Below are 19,818 nucleotides of genomic sequence, written 5' to 3' on the forward strand. Positions count from 1 at the left end.
TGATAGCAGAGGCAATTTGGGCTTGAAATTGGTAATAAAATGGGACCATATTCTTGCACAGTGCTCTTTCCACGTCGAGCCTGCTCGCCATGAAGTGTAATTTGCATACATTTTTTAGGAGGAAAAATCACTCGCGGCTCAAACAGAGAGAGAGAAATAAAATGTGCATATTGCCCGTTACAAATGTAGTCTTCCGGAATTTGGATTTCATTGATATTGAAAAGGTCAAATAAAGACATGTAGGAGCAAAGAATGAACGAAAAAGTAGTCGGGGGAAATCAACGTTAATATTTCAAAAAGTAAAAAGTTCAGATGACACAGTGGAGGAGAGAAAAGAGAAGGAGGAGGAGGAGGAGGAGGAGGAGGAGGAGGAGGAGGAGGAGGAAGAGCGAAATGATGTCCACGATGATAATGGCAGCATGAAGGGAAAAGGGAAGAGGGAGATGGAAATGATGAATTAACAAATCATCATTCTCCAAAAACGGAGCCAGCACTCAGAGTTGGCATTTCAGGGCCATTTCCATTCATAACCAAACAGCCACGGCTCTGCCACACATTACAAGAGAGAGAGAGGGGCCTCTTGAACGCCCACTTTCGGGAAATGGCCTTTTCACTTTCTTCTTCTTCCCATATTTCATTTTCACTTTGACAAGGCAAACAAACAATTTCTCCTCCCGAGCTATGATTAAATGTTCTGTCGTTTCGGAGCGATGCTCGGAGGAGCAAAAAGCCTTTTCTGAATGGGAACGACAGAGAATGACTGTGTTAAGAGTTTAACAAGCCTGATATGGAAGCTATTGAAATGTCTTAATGCCTGATACCCCTCCCTATAGCTCAACCTGCTCTGGCTGGAATAAAGTTAACTTCTAGCTTTGGCTGAAAAGTCGAGACAAGTTCGACATTTTGGGAAAGACAATTATTTGCTTCCTTTCCAAAAAATCTGATTAGAAGAATTAAATCCCTCCTGCCTGTGTTTTAAGAGCAAAGCACAGTTACGCCTGTAAAACTCAGAATTAACATTTTGAATCTTATTTGTCTGATCCATTTAAAAACCTGGATGAAACAACGGCATTCTCTGGTTTTGGATGAGAGAAATAAAGAGGCTGTTAATGCATAATTTATCCACATACACCTGGCTCAGGTGTAACAGCATCATATTATTCATTCAAATTAGGTTTTTGCCAGTTTTAAAAGGGCTTAACTCTCAACAATTAAAACTAATACCTCGAAAGCAAAGCATTAAAGGGACTCTTACCTTTGTTGCATTTGAGAATTACAGCACATTCAAATCATCCCGCCTTCCTCCAATGCCCCACCCCCTCGTTCCCATCCGCCGTGTTTTTTTGAAGAAACTTTATTTACAAGCAGACTTTCAACCTACTGCCTCCGCGCACGCACGTGAGTTTTTGTTTACCAAAGCAATGGATTCGGTAAGTTATATACATTTACATTCACATATGATGACGGGCCCGAATGCGCCACAAGAAGCAGACGGAAAACCTGCATGTCCATGCAGCAAACAGACAGGTCTGTCGGCCAATAAGGTCCTTCGGTCCGAAGAATTTTATTGGTTGAAGTTTTCACTAAATATTATGAGAGTGAAATAATTGTTTGTTTTTACTCCTGGTGGGTCTGTCTTGCATTTTAGAGTGTCATTACCTTATTAATACCAATTTAACCTTATCCAAAAAAAGTGTAAAAATGCAACAAAGGTAAGAGTCCCTTTAATCAGTTCCTACCCGTCGCTGGCGTCCGGCCCGGTGACGTTGTCCCTCTGACTGTGCAGCAGCATGGAGCAGATGTTGTATTGGCTCTCCAGCAGCAGGAAGGAGTCCAGATTACAGCACAGCACGCTGAGCAGTCTACAGCAGCACAATCAAACAAGACAAAAGACATTAAAACACAGAGAGAGGACTGGCATCGTGAGATACTGCCGAGCCGTCACAGGCCGGGCTGCAGCTCATACTGTGAAACCACGTCGTCTGTTTCCTCCGGCCTCGTATCTCCACAAGTCCTGTATCAGTCAACACAATTTCTCTCCACCAGCTTTGCCGTGGCCAATCGTAAGCTTTGTTAAGTGGGAGCCCTCGGGGGGGAAAGCTTCATGGTTGATTTTGTGTTGCTGGTAATGACACCAGGCTTGAGCAGGCTGTTAAGCTCCAGTGGCATTTTGGGACATTAAAGTGGGAAAGGGAAACCAAGAGCCTGAGAACGCTGTCTGTTAGATGTGGTCCGATAACCTGGAGAGAGGAGACGCTTCGTAGCATCGTTTAAACACGAGTCAATGATTTAAACTATAAAATTTATTTAAATTGATATACATGTAAATCTATTACGGCTTATGTTCATTCAGACTTTGTTTGAGTGCTTATGGAAAATATCTCATAAGTGTCACCTCTGTGCAGCGTTAATCACAACAATCCAGTTAATGTTTATTGTCTCCCTTCTCCCCCGACTACCCCAGCAATTAATTAAGTCATAATTGGTCTTGTATATGAGATTTCTATCAGATTGGCCTCCTCATTATGTCAGGAGGAGCCAGGTGGACGAGTGTCCCTCTCATTTAAGCCCCTCTAAACCACTTCGGATTATACTTAGTACTTTCGGGGAAATCTTTGCTAGATAGATTTGCTTGATAGATACTATATTCAGGAATATTATGTGACGATCAGAAATTAACTTGATTTGTCTTGTCCAGACAATTAATGAAATGAAAGAACATCTAAACTTAAGGGACACATTTCTTAACTGACCAAATCCATAGCAACCCATGATTTGAATCATATAGACTAAAACAAGGGGCAGCAAAGCAAAGAAACTGACTTATAGGAATATTTGATTACTTCTGTTTAGGCTCAATCAATAACAACCTTCTTTCGGTGATCTATGTAGATGTCATTTATTTTAAACGAGTAACAAATCCTTGAATGTTTGAATGTTTAAGAAGCAGTTCAAATTTACTACCTGGATCCCGACATCACAAGACATTGTTTCAGTTTCTCATCACACCGGTGCAGTATCAGTCTTAGGTTCACAGTAAGAGGTGAAGTAGGATTTAACTTTGCATGTTTGCGGTGAGAATTCTCTCCTCTTAAGCAGCTGCTGCACTTCCTGCTGGGCAGTTACCTGAACCCCTGTTGCACCGACTGCTCCACTCACTCATCCTGACAGTGGCAGCAGTAAGAGGCTGAGGATCAGTGGGGCCTCCTCACCTCTCACTGCTGGACACAGAGAACCTACAGAACCACGCTGTCTTCCCACTTTGCTGCTTGCTGGACTTTTCATTCCAGGGCTGCAACTAATGGTTATCTCCATTACCAGTTACGGGTGATTATCCTTCTGATTAATCTCTCGGTCCTTGAACCAAGAGGAAATAGAGAAAAAGGCCTTCACAGTTTCCCAGGGAACAACAAGATGACATCAACAAATTATTGTGTCTAAGCAGCCGTCAAAAACAAATATTACAGACAAATACTTCAGCAATTAATTAATAAAACTTTACAATGGATGTTTGAGGTTATTGAAACACTAAAACTGATCTAATCTATGAACTTGATCCTGGTTTTCATTCCCCCTGAAAAGGAATAAGCTTCACTTTATTGAACGTTGGAAGACTTGCATTGAAACATCCACTTATGACAGATGATTACTCCCTTGATTATGCGCGCGCATGCATCAGAAGACTAATGTATAAACCAATTAAAACCCGAGAGTAATCTGCAGGATGACAGACGATCATACTGGTGATTGATTGGTCACGCATGATGTGAGATGCAGATGGTCAGCAATTTGCTCGACTTATAGCGAGCAGTCAGAAGACGTTTAAATCAAATCATCGAAAGCATCATATATATACGCCGGTGATCATTTGAATGTTGCACATGGGAAAAAGTGAATAACCAATTATAAGTCATTTCCCATGACTTTCAAACCGTTCATGAAACTTCCAGGAAGTTTGTTGGAATGTCAAATAGTATTAAATCCCCAAATGTCGGTTTTCAAGAGCAGCACCTTCCCAGTGCAACCATAGGCTGAATACAGAGAATGGTACATGGTAGCATGATAGCCCCCTGGTGGCGGTGGAGAACATAAACCAGGATATGGGCCAAACCAACAAGTGTACGTCATAAAAACTACATTCGGTTTAAACTATTTATTGGATGCTATGAGACTGACTTTTGGTTTCATTTCTGAATCGGTATACAAACAGTCTATGATTACAGTGAGGACACAACACTGGGATTCCAACACTGCTACACCACTCCTGTGCACAGGTGGAACCTCAGGGTGTTCCAGCAATACAAACATCTGCATTCTAAATACAATAAAGACCTTTAAATGATTCCTGCTTCACCCACGATGCAGAGCACATCACTGTTAAGTTTCAGACGAACAGCATTGCAGGTATTTCCCTTCAATGCTGTGTGTTTTTCGTTTTAAAAGGTTGTGTGATCACGTTCTTTTAAAAAAACGGGATGAAATGTATGAAGTTCTGCAGCGGCACACACAGCTCGATCGCACAGAGAGTAGATTAGAGGCATCCAAACAAATTCAGACGGGGGAAAAGAACACTGGGAGAAGAGCGGTGGTTGCCATGACAACAAAGCGGCTTTTAGCAACAAGAGAAGAGGGCTGAGGGATTTTAGCTCATTAGCCTGTGAAGATCGAGAGCGGTGGAAGAGAGAGGGGGCTTCTCTTCTTTCTTTTTTTCGGGAGCCGCTGCTCCACTGGAGGAATGCTCAGTGGCGCTCGTGATTCGATTTGGTTTGAATACGATGGAAAAGGTCAAAGATGTTGTGACATATACACGCAAGAGTGATGTTTGAGGCCGATTTCAAAACGCTACGTGTGCGAGCTTCATGCACGAGAGACATTTGGTCAATTGGTCATGAAAACTGCAACTGTTCAAACCAACTCCCGAGGTTTCACTTTCCAAAAGATAGAGCTTAGACAACAAACCCACTATTTTAACGAGAGCCATAGAGGTTTGTCGTCGTCCAAAAAACAAACACGGGCTCTTTATTTTGATCCAGTTCCAGTCACACCCTCATGCTGCCATAAATGCTTAGAGTGCATTAAAATTTATATAAATCTGCAGCTGCCAGCGGGCCCATCAAAAGCATATTCTCCTGCTCCAGTAATTTGCTGAGTACCACGGTGCCCAGCTGTTTTAGGAAATAACTTTGGCACTATGTGTTTTCAGGATCTGTTTTTAAAATGTATACCTTAATTTGGACCCAATGGGTTTGGAGCTGTGAGCCACTGACTGAGGAGGAAAGATGGATGGAAAGTGTTGTGAAATTTACCGACGATATGAAAAATACAGAATAACTCTGCTATCATCATTTCAATAAGCACAAACCATGTACCTGGTTGGAAAATGACAAACAAGCAGATACAAAAAACAATGACAATACACCAATGAGCACATTTCACCCAATTTTAGGATCAATCTAATCATGCACCAATACGAATATCTGACGACAACACACATGGAAACGATATATATTCACTTCACCATGTTTTGCTCTTTCCATGAGGAAACAGACTTTCAAGAGTAAAAGTAACACATTCCAGCAGGAGACCAACCTGGAGCGGTAATCTATAATTCATAATGTAGCATATGTGATGGATCAAAACCTGATTGTCACAAAACAACTAACAAGGTGACTGAGTTTGGTCGTCTTACCTCAGCTGAGGTTTCTGTCTCTCGACTAAAGGTGACATAATCTGTATATTCAGGTTTTAGATTCAAATTGAATGCAGTTTTAATCAATTATTTTTAATACAAAAGATCAACATTTAAATAAACAAACTAGAGAATCAAGGGTAAACAATAGAATTGGAGCTTCCTGAATCTGACTGTGGTTTGGTCGTTCTGTGGTTAGCTTCTTGTTTTTTCTTCTATATTTGTATTATTCAGAGTTGTATGCAAAAGTTTGGAAAGTCAAGAGAGAGAAAGTGAATATAGGACAATGATCCAAAGATCTTACAACTATTTTTTGTCTAATCCTGCCAACAAATAAACACATAGATACCGGTGATATCATAACCTCGTTGCTGATGGAGGAAACAAAAACAAGATGAAAACACAATGTCCTTGGTGCTGGTCGTTATTAAATACAAAAATGTCAGAAAAAAATAAAGAAACAACAAGTCTATATATATATCTATTTAGAGAACAAAATGTGAGCAACTGTATTCATTTGCCGGGTTAATTCAATGAGGTGATGATCAGTATTTCATTTTTTAACTGTTGGTTATGGACACCGAAATGTAGAAGTAGTTGTAGTTTAGTTTCCCTCCCTTCTTAGCGACTGAGTTTAATAAAAACTGCCGTTATTAACTTACACTCCACTGCTTTGAAGTCAAGTCAAATAACCAACACATTGCTAATTAACCACCACGTCCTTGTGTGTAGTAGCTGCTGTAATGATGCTATTTCCCCCTTTGGAATCAATAGAGTTCCATCCCTACACCATGTTGTCCTGTACCTCCAGGCACAAGATAATCAGATAATAGAATCAAAACAAGCAGCATTGCATTGTGGGTGAAGCAGAGTTAAAAGGATATGGTTTAAACAACTGATTGTGTACATGTGAGGCCACGTGCGTGTGTATCGTATATAACTGAGCCCTGTGTAAAACCCTGCAGCAGAATTCAGTCAGTTATCACGACGACAGACACAAAATACTGTTTAAAGTAAAAAGAAAAACGAATTCACAAATGCTGTGTCCTTTTTCTGATTTGTTTTCGCGCTTTTTCGTGTAAGATGAACTATTTCCCGAGCAACAAAAATGACAAATGAACTTGAGTGTGTCAGTGAATCCATCAGTCCGGGAGGTAGATGAGCAGTGACTCTGGCTCCTTCCACTTGGTTTCTGGATGCTAATAGGAGTGGGCTGACTGACAGGCACAGACGGAGTGACTCAGCGTGGCTCCTCACAAGTCACAGCTATTGTGATTCTGAAAGCCTTACAAGACGAGAAGGGGGACGCACAGCAGCCGCCAGAGCTTTGCACGCACAGCGAAGACACAACGGAGACACAACGAAGACACAACGAAGACACAACGAAGACACAAGTTTCTCATGTACGACGCATGATCCTCTCTCTCCTAAACACGGAGCTGTTTTTTTAGAATGGAAAGTAAAGCTACAGTTCTTCATTTAAATGTCTACGAGACCTATGTCACATATAATTTGTTGACTTAATTCGCATTTAATTTATTCAAAATGTTTCCAACAATGTTCATACCCAGATAAATCCTTGTTGTTGTTTATTTCGCCTTTTAATTGCTTCACAACCACGTTACCCGTTACCTCTGTGCTTCACTAACGAGGTCTTTTGATGGTTATTGATTGAAGATTGTACTTTAAGCTCCAAGATGCATAACAACAGATATTATTAAAATGCCATTTTTCCTTTAAAGCATTAGGGTTACCTGTATTTACTATAACTCTGCCCCTAATCTAAACCTAATCAGTACTAGAAAAGCTCCTCATTATAAAGGGACCTTCTTCACCCCCCCCCCCCCTTCCTCACCTGTTGGGATGTCTGATCTCCATAAATATAGAAATACACGCACCTACATATTCTCATGCATTCACAGCCACGCAGCCAAGCTTATTTCTCTCTTATCCACAGAAATCCTTTCATCAGCCTTTCAATGCTGGGTAATCAAAGTATAAAGAACCATGTCAGTCTGTTATTGCCAGCGGCTGAAGTGTGTGTGTACTTGTGTGTGTACTTGTGTGTCTGTGTGTGCTAATCCGATGCTGTGTGCTTCCCCGCCAACATTAAGTAATATGGAAAAAGAAAATCTCACCTCAGGCCAAACGTGTGAGACTGCTCATAGTGGAACAGCGAATGAATCTTTGCTTCTGAATTCACAGCAATCAGCCTGTCAATCAAATCCTGCGGAGAACAGTGAGAGGCTGTGAAACACAATGTCGCAGTTATGGTGCAAAACAAAAACAGAGCTGATATTTACAACGGGGAAGGTGAAAAATGAGCATCGGCCTCGGTGTACCGGGGGTTTAGGAGGAGAGCATTTGAATGATGTAACAGATCCACGGGTGAAGGCAAAATGAAAAGGGCAAACATGCCCTCAAATGGAAGAAAGAGGCATTGCATGAGATCTGAGTGACACAGTGTGGAAGCCACTCACAGGAACGGAGGTTGGCATTTCTCTCAGGGTGTATTCACTCTTGTTGGCTAGAGGCTGTCGAGCCACCAGCTCCCATACGGACTGGGAGGAAGACAGCAGGTTGACCAAGGCCAGGAAGGACTGGGGAGACAAAAAGACACAGAGAGGGTTTCACAAAGAGGACAAAAAAAATGTCATCTTTATTGATCAGATAATTTTAATCTACTTTTATCGTGATTTCTGCCAAACTTTTACTAAAAAACAGATTTTCACACATCCAGGTGGAAGCATGAGGGGGTCAAGAAAGAACCTTTTCAATTGGGGAAGCAGATCTAGGATGTTTTTCTTTAACACTATTATTCTTTACCAATTCGCAACGGAATAATTGATATATCTTGATAAAAAAGAAAAAGCTCTATTGAGTGCAATTCCAATTATTAATTTGTTTGGTTGTTACACATTGAATACAAGTCTGCAAAACCTAGAAGTTATTTGCCAAAAAACCCTCGTATAAAAAGTCTGTGCTACATATTCAGTCTGTTTCATCCCACGCATGCATCTGAGGACACTGTGTGTGTTTTCAGCAGCGGCTCAGGTCGGTGCTGCCGTGTGCTGACAGCGAGGGACAGGTCGGTCCGGCTGCCTGTCTGTGACCTGGCAGCGAACCAGGCTGATGAGACCGGGCTCTGAAGTCACCAGTGGCAAGGCACCGGTGACACTTCACTGGTTATCCCTATTCACTTGGCTAGTTTCATCGAGAGGGAGAGAAGACCGGGCTCCTGTCAGGATGCCAGCATCACACACACAGACACAGACACACAGAAACACACACAGACACACACACACACACACACAATGTTCTTGTGCTTTGAATTTAATGTTGACCCGTCCAAGACTGAGCCTGGAAACTCTGCCCAAACTTGAACCATGTCGAAAAATGCAGCCTCATGCAAGAAGGAATCTGGTTCACAGTAATTTCTAGATTTCTATCAATAAGAAAAAAAGAATAAACGCTGACTACAGTTCTGCTTGATTGATAAATGAATTCACTTTCTCACACACTGGGTACCTTAACGCAGCTCCTGTCGATGGGGTCCATGGGCGTCGGCCTGGGACGCACCACCCTCACGTCTTCACTTCCACATTCCAGTGCTGACCACAGCTCAAGCACCAGCGCCCGCACGAAGCCTGAATCACAACATCCAACCAGGGGTTTCAATTTTAATTTTTGTGGGAAGTAAGCTTGGAATTATTGGATTCCAGGAGCGCAGTTGAGATTTTAATCATTTAAGATCTAAAATCTGTATTTTCTCAATGTTTTTACAAGTCTTAAATACAGTTTATACGCTTTACATGCAAAATATGCATTATTTGTCACCCTCTGTGTGAAATGCTCCATTTTAGCTCTTGACCCGAGTCATAAATAGCCCAGTGTGCACGGATCAGGTCAAGTGGAACACTCTTGGTCGACCGCTTAAAGCATGTGACAGGAATGTAAGGCCTCTTAGCCGAAGGCATCTTGATCAGCTGTAAACGACACTATTAAAGTCCAACTAGCCGGTAATTGCATGTTACATGTTACTCAGTGACAAAAGAAAAAGCCAGGAATGCAAACGAGGCATTTCAGGCACTTGAGGAGCAGCAATTTCTGAAGCGGAGAAGGACTTTGTGCACTTACATGCACAGAAAAAGCCATGACGCTAAGGGAAAATGGGAAAAACAAGCATAATATGGGCACTTTAATATTGGCTCTCGTTCGTTTTTTCATCCATTTACCCTGACAGTCAATTTCACAATGACGTTTTCTCTCCGGGCTTCTCGATGTCTGCTTTATGTTGACTACACAACATCTGTAAGTACAAGCTCTGAGCGTCGCATTCAGATGGAAAGTGGAATTGTTTGCGCGAGCGAGCGAGTGCATAAGAACCTGAACGATGCAAAGCCGCCACCCCAGGAGCCGTCGCTGCCACCTGCGTCACCATCACCCCATAGCCGAACTTCTCACAGCGGCTCACCTGCAGAGAAACACACAAAAAACCTGATACTCCCCAACATCTCACAACACAACATCCCATCTAAAAATAAACAAAATATAATGACATTCCAAGTGAAACGAGAGAAGAATTCACAAACGTGCACAAACAACAGCAGTAAATGAGGCCTGCAGGGGTTTAGCTGTGGTTTGAATCAGGATGTATGTGGGTTTACAATATGAATTATGGATAAAAGGGATATGAAGGGTCTGGAGATGAATAAATCAAAGCCAGTGTGGAAGCAGTAACAGGCTTTGAGCTCCTGGTGAGTAGTAAAGTGTCTTTAAGGAAGAGCGGGACTACAAATGACCAGATGACCGCAGATTGAATTAGAGATACGCCGATGACAAAGGCCAACAGAGCAAATTAAGAGTTTTAAAGTAGATTATGCTCTGATGAAGGCGACATTATTAAATACAAAAAGCCTAGAGTGGTTATTGTACATAGCAAGTTCAGTTTGAAAACAAGTTTAAAACAGTTTGCTTCTCAGAGCCAAAAGATCACTTCAGATATTTATAGTTTTAAAGGTCACAATCTGTGTGAAATTACTGTTTTTTCTTCCAAATTGTGCCGAGGTCGTGGCGTTGACCTGCAGTAACTCAACTCAATGTGAATCCCTTGAACATAATATATATTTGGGCACATCAAGGAGGATTAAAAACGAGCCACTGCCAAAAGTTTAGTTTTCCAGGGCCGTAAAGGTGATGAAATGAGACCATGAAACAAAACGAGCAGCGGATGCTTGATCAGCATTTTTACACCAAAGTCCGATGCTTTACAGAAGTAAAAGGAGTTAAGGCTGCTACCAGTGTTTTTAAGTTTGGGGCCTGGGAATTAGATGGATGAGAATATGTGAAGTGCTGCTCGCTCATTACCACACTGGAGGTGCCCCAAAGCAAATCACTTAACCCCCAGACTTCTCCACATGCAGTCACTGTGGTTTGGGAAGTTTCCAGCAGTGGCTGTGCTGCTGCTGTGAACTGGCACTTGGCCCAGCTAACGATTGGACTATTAATAAAAGAAGCTGAAGTAGAAAACCTTTTATATGATGGAAGAGGCAAACACGACAAGGACCTCCGTTCTGTACGTGTAGCACTGTAGAGATGAGTATTTGTTATTACCTGGAGTTTTTTAGTAAAGCGAGAAAACATGTGGGAGACACATTCATCGATGGCCCCCGTCTGCTGGAGCAGCAGCAGACCTTTGGGAGTCGCAGTGAAATTCAGCAGGCTGTCCAACAAGGTCTCCTCCCACACGAGTCTGCTCCACAGTCACAGAGAAAGACAGAGGGAGCTGCAGTGCAACGTATTGAACACAGTGTGAATTCATTACACAAGTGAGCAGCCGGGATAACGGATGGAAAATGTGCAAGTGGTGAATGTGCTTCTTAGCTGGAAACTGCTGACTACGACTTCAGCAGCTGCAGCGCTTTGTTGCGGAGACAATTTTTCTTTTGTCTTTATCTCAGACTGGGATTCAAAGTGTTCACCAGTTCATCAACCTCATCACAATGATGATACAGATGCATGTGAAATTAGGTAAATCTGGTTCTGTGGTCTGAACAAGCTCATTTATGTAAAGGGACAATTATTAGCAACATTAATTTAAATATACCAATGATAAAAGCGACAAATATAAGGTTTTAATAAGCTGTGATGCTACAGTGTCTGATTTCCTCTGCTGCATAAAGCAAAACAGGTTTGTCTATTTCAATAAATAAATCTGAGGCCAAAATGAAAAACTGATAAATCTAGTTTACGAGACAAATCAGTTGTTTTGCGCTTGAATTTTTGAAGTGTTCCTTCCCGTGGGTGGAGACATGAACATATAAACATGAACATATATCAGATCACAACATCAGTTAAGCGCGGTTCAGTTCATCTGGGCAAAGGGCCAGAACAAACAAGATAAGGAAGGACACTGCTCGATTATACAAGGTGGATTAGCATTGTGTTATTGAAATGTAACAAATACATCTTTGCAAATAATAATCTATATATTATATGCAAAATATTGTGCATTCCTGCGTGCATGTGTGTAGCCTCACATGCTCTGCAGGTCCTGGGTGGAGGCTCCGGCGTCGGGTTCCGGGGTCGGTTCCCTTTCTGACGAGGTTCTCGTCTGGCAGTAAGGAAGGAAAACGTGTTTTAGTTAAAGCATTACTTCTTATCTTTTTATCCATGTCTAAGGGTGTGGAGGCACAACAGAAGAATTTCACCAGAACTATTAAGTCTCAGTCTCGTAAAAAGTTTCCTTTGTTTGTTTTATCCAACATTAAATCAAGTCACAGATTCATATCAGTCTCTGAGTTGAATTTAGTCAAGCTTGTTGTTTTTTCACTGTAAATATTTTGTCCTGCAATTGTTAATATATATATTTGATTTAATGTCTTTAACAAACAATAAGTGCAGTGACTGGTGATCTGCTATTACTGATACTTGGACCGTTTTAAGGTTTATAACCCATCTAACAACAGTAGAAATCAGAATTAACATGGTCATTCTAGTCCAATCAAACATTTAACTGTTTAACGGCTTTCCTCAATGACCAAATTACACTGTCATGCTGCCTTAGAATACTTTTAGGGCTCAAGTCGGGGTCTGTTCATTGGAACTGGATGGACGTCAGTGTTGTAACACAGTGAAAAAAGGTGTGGGCTTGGATGTGAGACATCATGTAGTACAAAGTGTCCAGTGTGACAGCGTAGTTTATTAATATTTAACGCAGACTAGGTAAAGTCAGAAGGAAGTGAGTGGAGTAATGCTGTGGCCGGATGTCAAGAAGTTCATTTTGAATGTGCATGCTTTGAAAATCAAGGAGGTAGGAAGTGAGGACTGTTTGACTCATAAAACTCAACACTGACAGATTAATGATATCTCAAACTTAGTGGAAGCAGCGTCTCTGCAGGTTTTCTCCCATGATTCCTCCAGTGACACTGTGTGAGAAGTGGTAGGGAGTTGATTTTCAGTTTTATTTTTCGATGAAAAGATCATAATTCTGAAGTTATTCTTGTTTTGATGCTTTGTTTTGACAGAAGAAGTCGTCTGAGCTGCAGGAGGCAGATTACAGTGGTTGGTTAATTTCCCCCTGAATGTTGATTCCCTCTGTGGAGACTGAATAAAGAGGGAACAGTGGATTCATCAAGCAAATGAAACATGACAGGAGTATTCCAGCCAGTGAAACTGATCATTAGACACGGACAAGCCTCCATTAGACGTCGTAGAAAAAAGGATTCGACTGAGTTAATGTCTTTCTGCATTGACAGAAACTAACTAGAGTCAATTCAGTAGTTTTCCATTTTTTTCAAATGTGTCTAATGAATAAAATGTTTTTAATACAAAATCCATTAGGTCTATTCTTTAACCACGAAAATCAGATGGAAAATCTATTAAGGTTATTAAGCATGTGTATACCAGAGTCCACGGATGAGGTGCACGTACCTTTTTCCACGCCGCAGCCACAGCCGTGTGCAGGCCGTGAGGTCGCAGGACCTGCAGACCCTCACAGGTGTTGTGTATCTGCCTACACACAAAGATAAAAGCTCCACACAATGTATGGGACGCATCACATTCACTTAGCGATGACACGTCCTTATTCAGCAGCCTCAGGGTGAACTGCACAACGACAAGAGCGGCACTGGTTCTGCAGAGAGAGAGACAAACAGAAAAAGAGAGAGATTTGTGTGAGTGTTTTGGGCCGGAATAAAAATCTGTGACATTTAATGTCTGTGTTTGTGGAGGTTTGGTGTTTTTAAGAGCTTTCCCTTTAGTTTTATTCTAATAGAGAAAAGTCTGATGGACAAAGTGGCTGCTCATAGAGAAGTGGAGCCCAAGCAGCTCAATCACCCCCTAGTGGCTAGCTGCAGTATAGGTCTGAAACTCTGCCTCCTCCATGTTGGTGGATGAGACTTGCACCAGTCAAAAAAGTCTGAATATAATGGTTTCTGTCACTTTAGGTAGGTCTTATGTATTTATTTATGTTCAAGTGTTCAGGATCCTGATAAGTTTGATTTTAATTAGTTATCTAAGGCTATAAAAAATGAGGGGAAACATCTTGATTGACAGCTGAAACTGATTCGCATGTATTGGTGGGACCTCAACACTGAGGCTTCATCCCCCGATTGAATTTATAACATCATTGGTCCAAGATGACCGTGTTCATTTCAGAGATATTTTGACTTTATGCTTGAAGGGAAGTGGAGAGACGATATCCATCTTTATACTGTTTACAGTCTGCGTCTGGACTCGATATCTTAATTCCTTGAATACCAATACAGGGATTGAGATCCCCACTGAATTAATTTGCACAACATCATAAGATGAGGCTGCAAACTTCAAAAAATGTATGGCTCTCTGCAGTGAATTGGTAAAATAGTTAAACTTGTCGGCCACCTTGGAACAGACCAAACCTGCTGAGGTCATTGTCACGGTCGCCCAATTAAAACAGGATACCTGAACTTGCAGCCCCAAAGTGAACCTGATGAACTTTGTGTTTCCTGTCGCTATGCTCCTGCTGATCAAAGAGATCATTGTTCTGTGTGATAGACACAGACGTCCTCGGGTGTAATCTGTTTTCCATTCAGAACCCAAAATCCCTGCTGAAGTCAGGGAATGGTAATTTATTCATCAGCATCAAAAATACAAAATGACAAATTGCCAGTCAATCACACGGCCTCACCTCTCGCTGGGCGCCACCAGCAGATTCTTCTCGTGTAAGAAGAGAGCTAATCCTCTGTCGGTGTTTGCGATGCGAGCCAGGATGTCAGCGATGAGAGTCAGTGTTGCTGCAGGAGACTTTAATTTGCACTGCGAAGCCAAGAGAACAAACAGACCAAATTAATCCGACAGCTTCAGGCACAAGTGGAATCCCAGGAGGGATGAACAGATATCCAAAAACTGAAACAGCATCATTAACTTTGACAATAATGGAACAGGGGGGGGAAAGCTGTTACATTTTCATAACCTGTGTTCCCACAATTTCAGACAGTTAGTGAACGGCTGCCCAGTGACTGCAGGAGAGGACGTTTTCCCTGATTTCTCAGAGAGTAAAAAATGAATCAGGATGAACAAAAATGAGGCATGTTTAGAGGGGACATGTTTATGAGGATTTAGATGCAGAACTAAATGGAAAAACTGGATCTTGTGAATTTGGTGGAGATTCATGTACACTGAGGGACAATCTAGTTATGGCTACAGCTGCCAGATTCCCAATATTTTGAGTAACAGTCAGACATCTTTATATTTGACCATTTCACCACAACCAATAATAAAGTAGTCAGTTTCTTCACTGGAATCATAGCAGGGTGAAAAAGTCCCAGAAATAAAATTCAGACTGTAGAAAGCTCACACACAAAACTCAGAGTAATTACATTGGAGTCAATGATTGTACAAGGCTACCTTATATTCATGAATTAATGAGTAGGAAGCTGGATCCGGGATGTGGGTGGTTTGTGTTTGGGGTAGTTTTATTTTATTTTATTCATTTATGTTATTTTATTTTATTTTATTTCCCTGTGATTTTATTACATACATATGTTATTGTTTTTGTATTAATGACCTATTGTATATTTGTGTTTGTTTATTTAATATTTTCATATATATATATTTTTTTTTCTATTTTATTATTTGACTTAATCCTAGTTATTATTTTTCCTTTATTGTTTACCTTTGTGTGTCTATATACATTGACAGGTATGAGTTCATGTGAATATATATTTTGTTATTGATTACTGTAACATTGATCTGTACCTTGCTACATTTCTCAGTAAAATAAAAAGTTGATCACAAAAAAAATGAATTAATGAGTAAATACATAAATTTCCCCGGCTCATACTAGCATGTGTGTGTGTGCGCGTGTGTGTGTGTGTGTGTGTCTGTGTGTGTGAGACCTGCTGTCCGTTGAGCAGAGCTATGACAGGAGCCAGCAGAGTCTCTATGACCGGCGGCTGGTAGAGACACTCTGCAGCACACTCTGTCCTCTCACACACCGTCCACAGCACCTCCATCACCAGGCAGCCGGGCCACAGCGAGTCTGGATACACAAACAAGGAATTATAACTTCTTCCCTCACACACATGTATCTTCATTGGATAATATTTCCATCTTTTACAACTGAGAGTAAACACATTTTTCCTGCTTGTTCCCCGACTGTCACAGCATGTGGATGCTTGTGACTTGGCCCGGTTGGATCTTTGTAATTTAGATTAATTTGGTCGTGGAGTGAAAGTTCAGATTTTTATGATTTACATTTTATGTCTCAAGAAAGTTTATAGAGGTGTTTACTGGGCCATAAAAAGGTATTGAGACAGAGATACTCTTACTTTTTAATTCAAGTCTGAAGTCATTTTGGTTATGTTTATCACAACATGACTGGAATGAAACTTTGGGGAAAGAATAATGATATTTTTCATCAGCTATATTTTATTAGTATTAGGAGTGGGTGATATGGCCAAAATATAGAACAATACAACATTTCATATCAGTCGGTATTGATGATTATCACAATAATTCTCTTTCTCAAGTTCAAAGATTATTTTTGCTCCTGAGTGAAGGTTGTGTTTTTAATCTCTTCTTTGATCAGAGAATAACAAGCAGCAAAACAACAACTTGATGTTGTTTTGCTGTTCAGCCCCAATAATGACATTACACAAGTGTCTTTTTGTGTTTGTGTTTGAAAACATTACCGAACAAACACACATAAATGTATCTTCTACTCCCGACTTTATTCTGCAGTATCGTGACACCACTCGTGACAAACCCATACGGGAGGTACGTGGGATCTTAATCAGACTAAAAAGTAAAATATTAATTAAAATCAATGCCACGCCAGGATGACTTGCCCTGCAGCACCCAAAAGAAATGCTCCTCTGACAAAGTCAAGGTGGGGAGCACTATTGATCACTGGCAGCAGAGTTGCTGCAGTAATTCACCAGAATGAATGGGGCAATAAAGCAAGGTCTTCCTGGAGACACCCGTAGTGCCGCATGACTCAGCACAAGGTTAAGAGATAAAAGACATGGCCTGAGGAATCCTGTTATGCCTCACAGGGAGAGTCACTATGTTCCCTCTGTCCCGATTCCAGACTTTGAGTCTGGAAAGAAGATAGTGGGAAGGATGATGATACCGGGACACAAACTTTTACGTAGGGTCATGAGTGTGTGGGACCCACCTGTGCTGGAGGTGTCACCGAGAGGAGGCTCGGGGTGTTGGTACATGATGTGAATCAGGATGACGACTAGCTCTGTCAGGCTCACGGGATCTGAAACACAGTCATGAGTAAATAAGTCAAAGAGTCTGGTGAATCAGACACTAGGACTCGTGGTTACTGAGACGGAAGCCCTTCCATATTTCGGAGGCCTGGTGACGAGGGTCAGGTGTGTAATTCCCCAGAAAGATCATAACTTTGGTTATAGGTCACAGCCACCTTGTGTTCTCTAAGCTCTATGAAACTGTTTTCTGGAAATTTAGAACCTAAATGATGAATCGATGAATCTCAAAAAGATATCAATAATAAAATGCTTATATATTGAAGTATGTATTGCAATATTGCACATAAATGGTCTTGAAATGCAGGGACTGTGGTAACACATTATTATTTCCTTTTAACTTGCTTGATGTGGGTGAAGAGGAAGGACGCTGATAAACATATGAAAATAAACAACAACCCTGAAAACATTACTGTCAATGGCGAGGAGGAATAAAAAGTTCATCACTTAAAATAGAGGAGAGAACATTTGTTTTACTATGAGCTGCAGGGAGTGACGGATACGTGGACGACACGTCACAAACTGACCTTCAAGGTGTGGAGAGACTCGTCAGTGCAGCTCCACCTAGAGAGCAGCCTCATGCTATAAAACACTTAAACATTTTATCCGATTTGGAAGGAGAGTGAATATGGGTGAAATAAGGTGCAGGGGCAGCAGACGATGAGTCTGAGGACAATTCAATAACGTTACATAACTTTATCGGTGATTAAGATGGGGTGGAGTGGGACATAATCGCTGCAGAGGAGAAGTGGAGGGAGTGGCGCCTTGTGGAAGCTGATCACATACATTCCTACTCGAGATTATCTGCTGTAAAGATTGGATTTTACAGCTGTGTTGCAAATGCATCACTATGGTAGAGGTGAACATCAGAACAGGGCAATAATACACTATCAACACATGTGTTTGTGGCTTTAACTCCAAGTCCTTCGATGAAACCCCAAGGGAATGTTTTTGAGACCAGACGCTGACACCGATGGAAAATAAACATAACTGTGTGAGGCTTCATGTAATGTTTGGGTACAACACAGATGCAGTGACAGATGTTCAAAAGTGTTTGAAGGACTAGTTTTCGCACCTTTGCGCTTCTTCACTTTGACGGGGAAGAGACTTCTTCCATTGGTGTAGATGAGGAGTTTTCCCAGGAAACACAGGGAGTGGACGAAGACGGCGTATTCCAGCTCCTCTCCCGAATAAACGCTCCTTTGGACTGAAACACAAAATAAAGATTGTCTTGACTTTAGCTGTAATCAACATTTCCAGTGTCCATATCTCTACTCATCCAAGACAAGGTCACAATGCTCAGTCTCAAGGAGCCAGTTGGCTTAAAGGAGATAACACACCGACACGGTCCCTTACACCTTATTGACCACGAATTATAAAGTTTCCACAGTTAAATGTAAAGCACTGAGCTGTTTATCATGACTCTAAATGCTAATTGGATTAAATAATGTAAAGAAAAACCTTCGCAGAGAGAAAGTAGAGGGGTCCATGGGATATGTGGTCCAGATTATTAGCAATTAAGGACTGATTACAGCAATGTCAACAATGTCCTCTTGTAATTAATTGTTATTCTAATTATTTCTGAACTTAACTAAGGTAAAGGTGCATTTTTAGGCTTTGATAAATGACATCCAGGCCCTGAACAAATGGAGTGAGGCAGTTCCCTTCCTGAAGCGTGATGGTTTACCTCTTGACCTTCATCATTTGGTCCTGTTTACACATTTGTAAACATTCCATCAATACTTCCTCTCTGATACGCTGAAAAGTTTGTCTGTTTCCTATTCCTTTCCATTTCCTTCTTCTTTCTGCTTCTTTGCTCCATTCCTCAGTTTTAATTTGAAGCAGGAACTGCGTTTGAACTTATTCAGGGTTTGTTTTAACAGGATACATTAAATCAGCATTACTGCCAATGTGCTTGAGTTTACCACAAAGGGCGAGACGCCGGGTGAAGAGAGTTTATAAGCCTGCTGAGGAAATCCTGAGTCTATTGGGCTGTTGTTATTTACCAGTGCTCTGCTGCTCTGCTGACTGGGGACCAGTTGTGTCATGGGCGAAGCAGGATTCACTGTAATGGATGCATCGCTGAAGAGCTGCGACGATCTGGAAAGAATAAAGACATTCATGTGCATGTTAGTGCAAATATTTAGATTCTCTAACTGTAATTACAGCTCCTCATCTGTGGAGCCGAACTTAGATGCTCCAGTGAACACACAAAGAATGAAGTCAGAAAAGTATATAGGTTCCAATTATAAAGCACTTTTCTAGTCTTAGCGACGACTCAAAGAGCTTTTACACTAGAAGGGCTCAGTCACACATGAGTAATTGGAAGTGAACCGGAGTGAACGGGAAGTGGAGGTTCATCACATTGGTGAT

General features: G+C 41.3%; 1 protein-coding gene across 1 annotated transcript in view; it reads right to left on the bottom strand.

Annotated features, from left to right (window-relative positions):
* Window positions 1–19,818, bottom strand: part of tbc1d32 (TBC1 domain family, member 32) — a 52,116-nt gene that overhangs the window by 27,333 nt on the left and 4,965 nt on the right. The window contains exons 11-24 of the mRNA XM_061091686.1: window positions 19,452–19,545; window positions 19,075–19,083; window positions 18,521–18,652; window positions 17,349–17,438; window positions 16,069–16,211; window positions 14,859–14,986; window positions 13,622–13,823; window positions 12,229–12,302; window positions 11,303–11,441; window positions 10,076–10,163; window positions 9,218–9,336; window positions 8,170–8,289; window positions 7,828–7,916; window positions 1,740–1,862 (exon numbers count right to left, since the gene is read on the bottom strand). Coding sequence (XP_060947669.1) covers window positions 1,740–1,862; window positions 7,828–7,916; window positions 8,170–8,289; window positions 9,218–9,336; window positions 10,076–10,163; window positions 11,303–11,441; window positions 12,229–12,302; window positions 13,622–13,823; window positions 14,859–14,986; window positions 16,069–16,211; window positions 17,349–17,438; window positions 18,521–18,652; window positions 19,075–19,083; window positions 19,452–19,545 — 1,550 coding nt within the window. The remainder of the gene's footprint in view (window positions 1–1,739; window positions 1,863–7,827; window positions 7,917–8,169; window positions 8,290–9,217; window positions 9,337–10,075; window positions 10,164–11,302; window positions 11,442–12,228; window positions 12,303–13,621; window positions 13,824–14,858; window positions 14,987–16,068; window positions 16,212–17,348; window positions 17,439–18,520; window positions 18,653–19,074; window positions 19,084–19,451; window positions 19,546–19,818) is intronic.

The sequence above is a fragment of the Limanda limanda genome, chromosome 18, assembly GCF_963576545.1.
Source record: "Limanda limanda chromosome 18, fLimLim1.1, whole genome shotgun sequence".
Lineage (NCBI taxonomy): Eukaryota > Metazoa > Chordata > Actinopteri > Pleuronectiformes > Pleuronectidae > Limanda > Limanda limanda.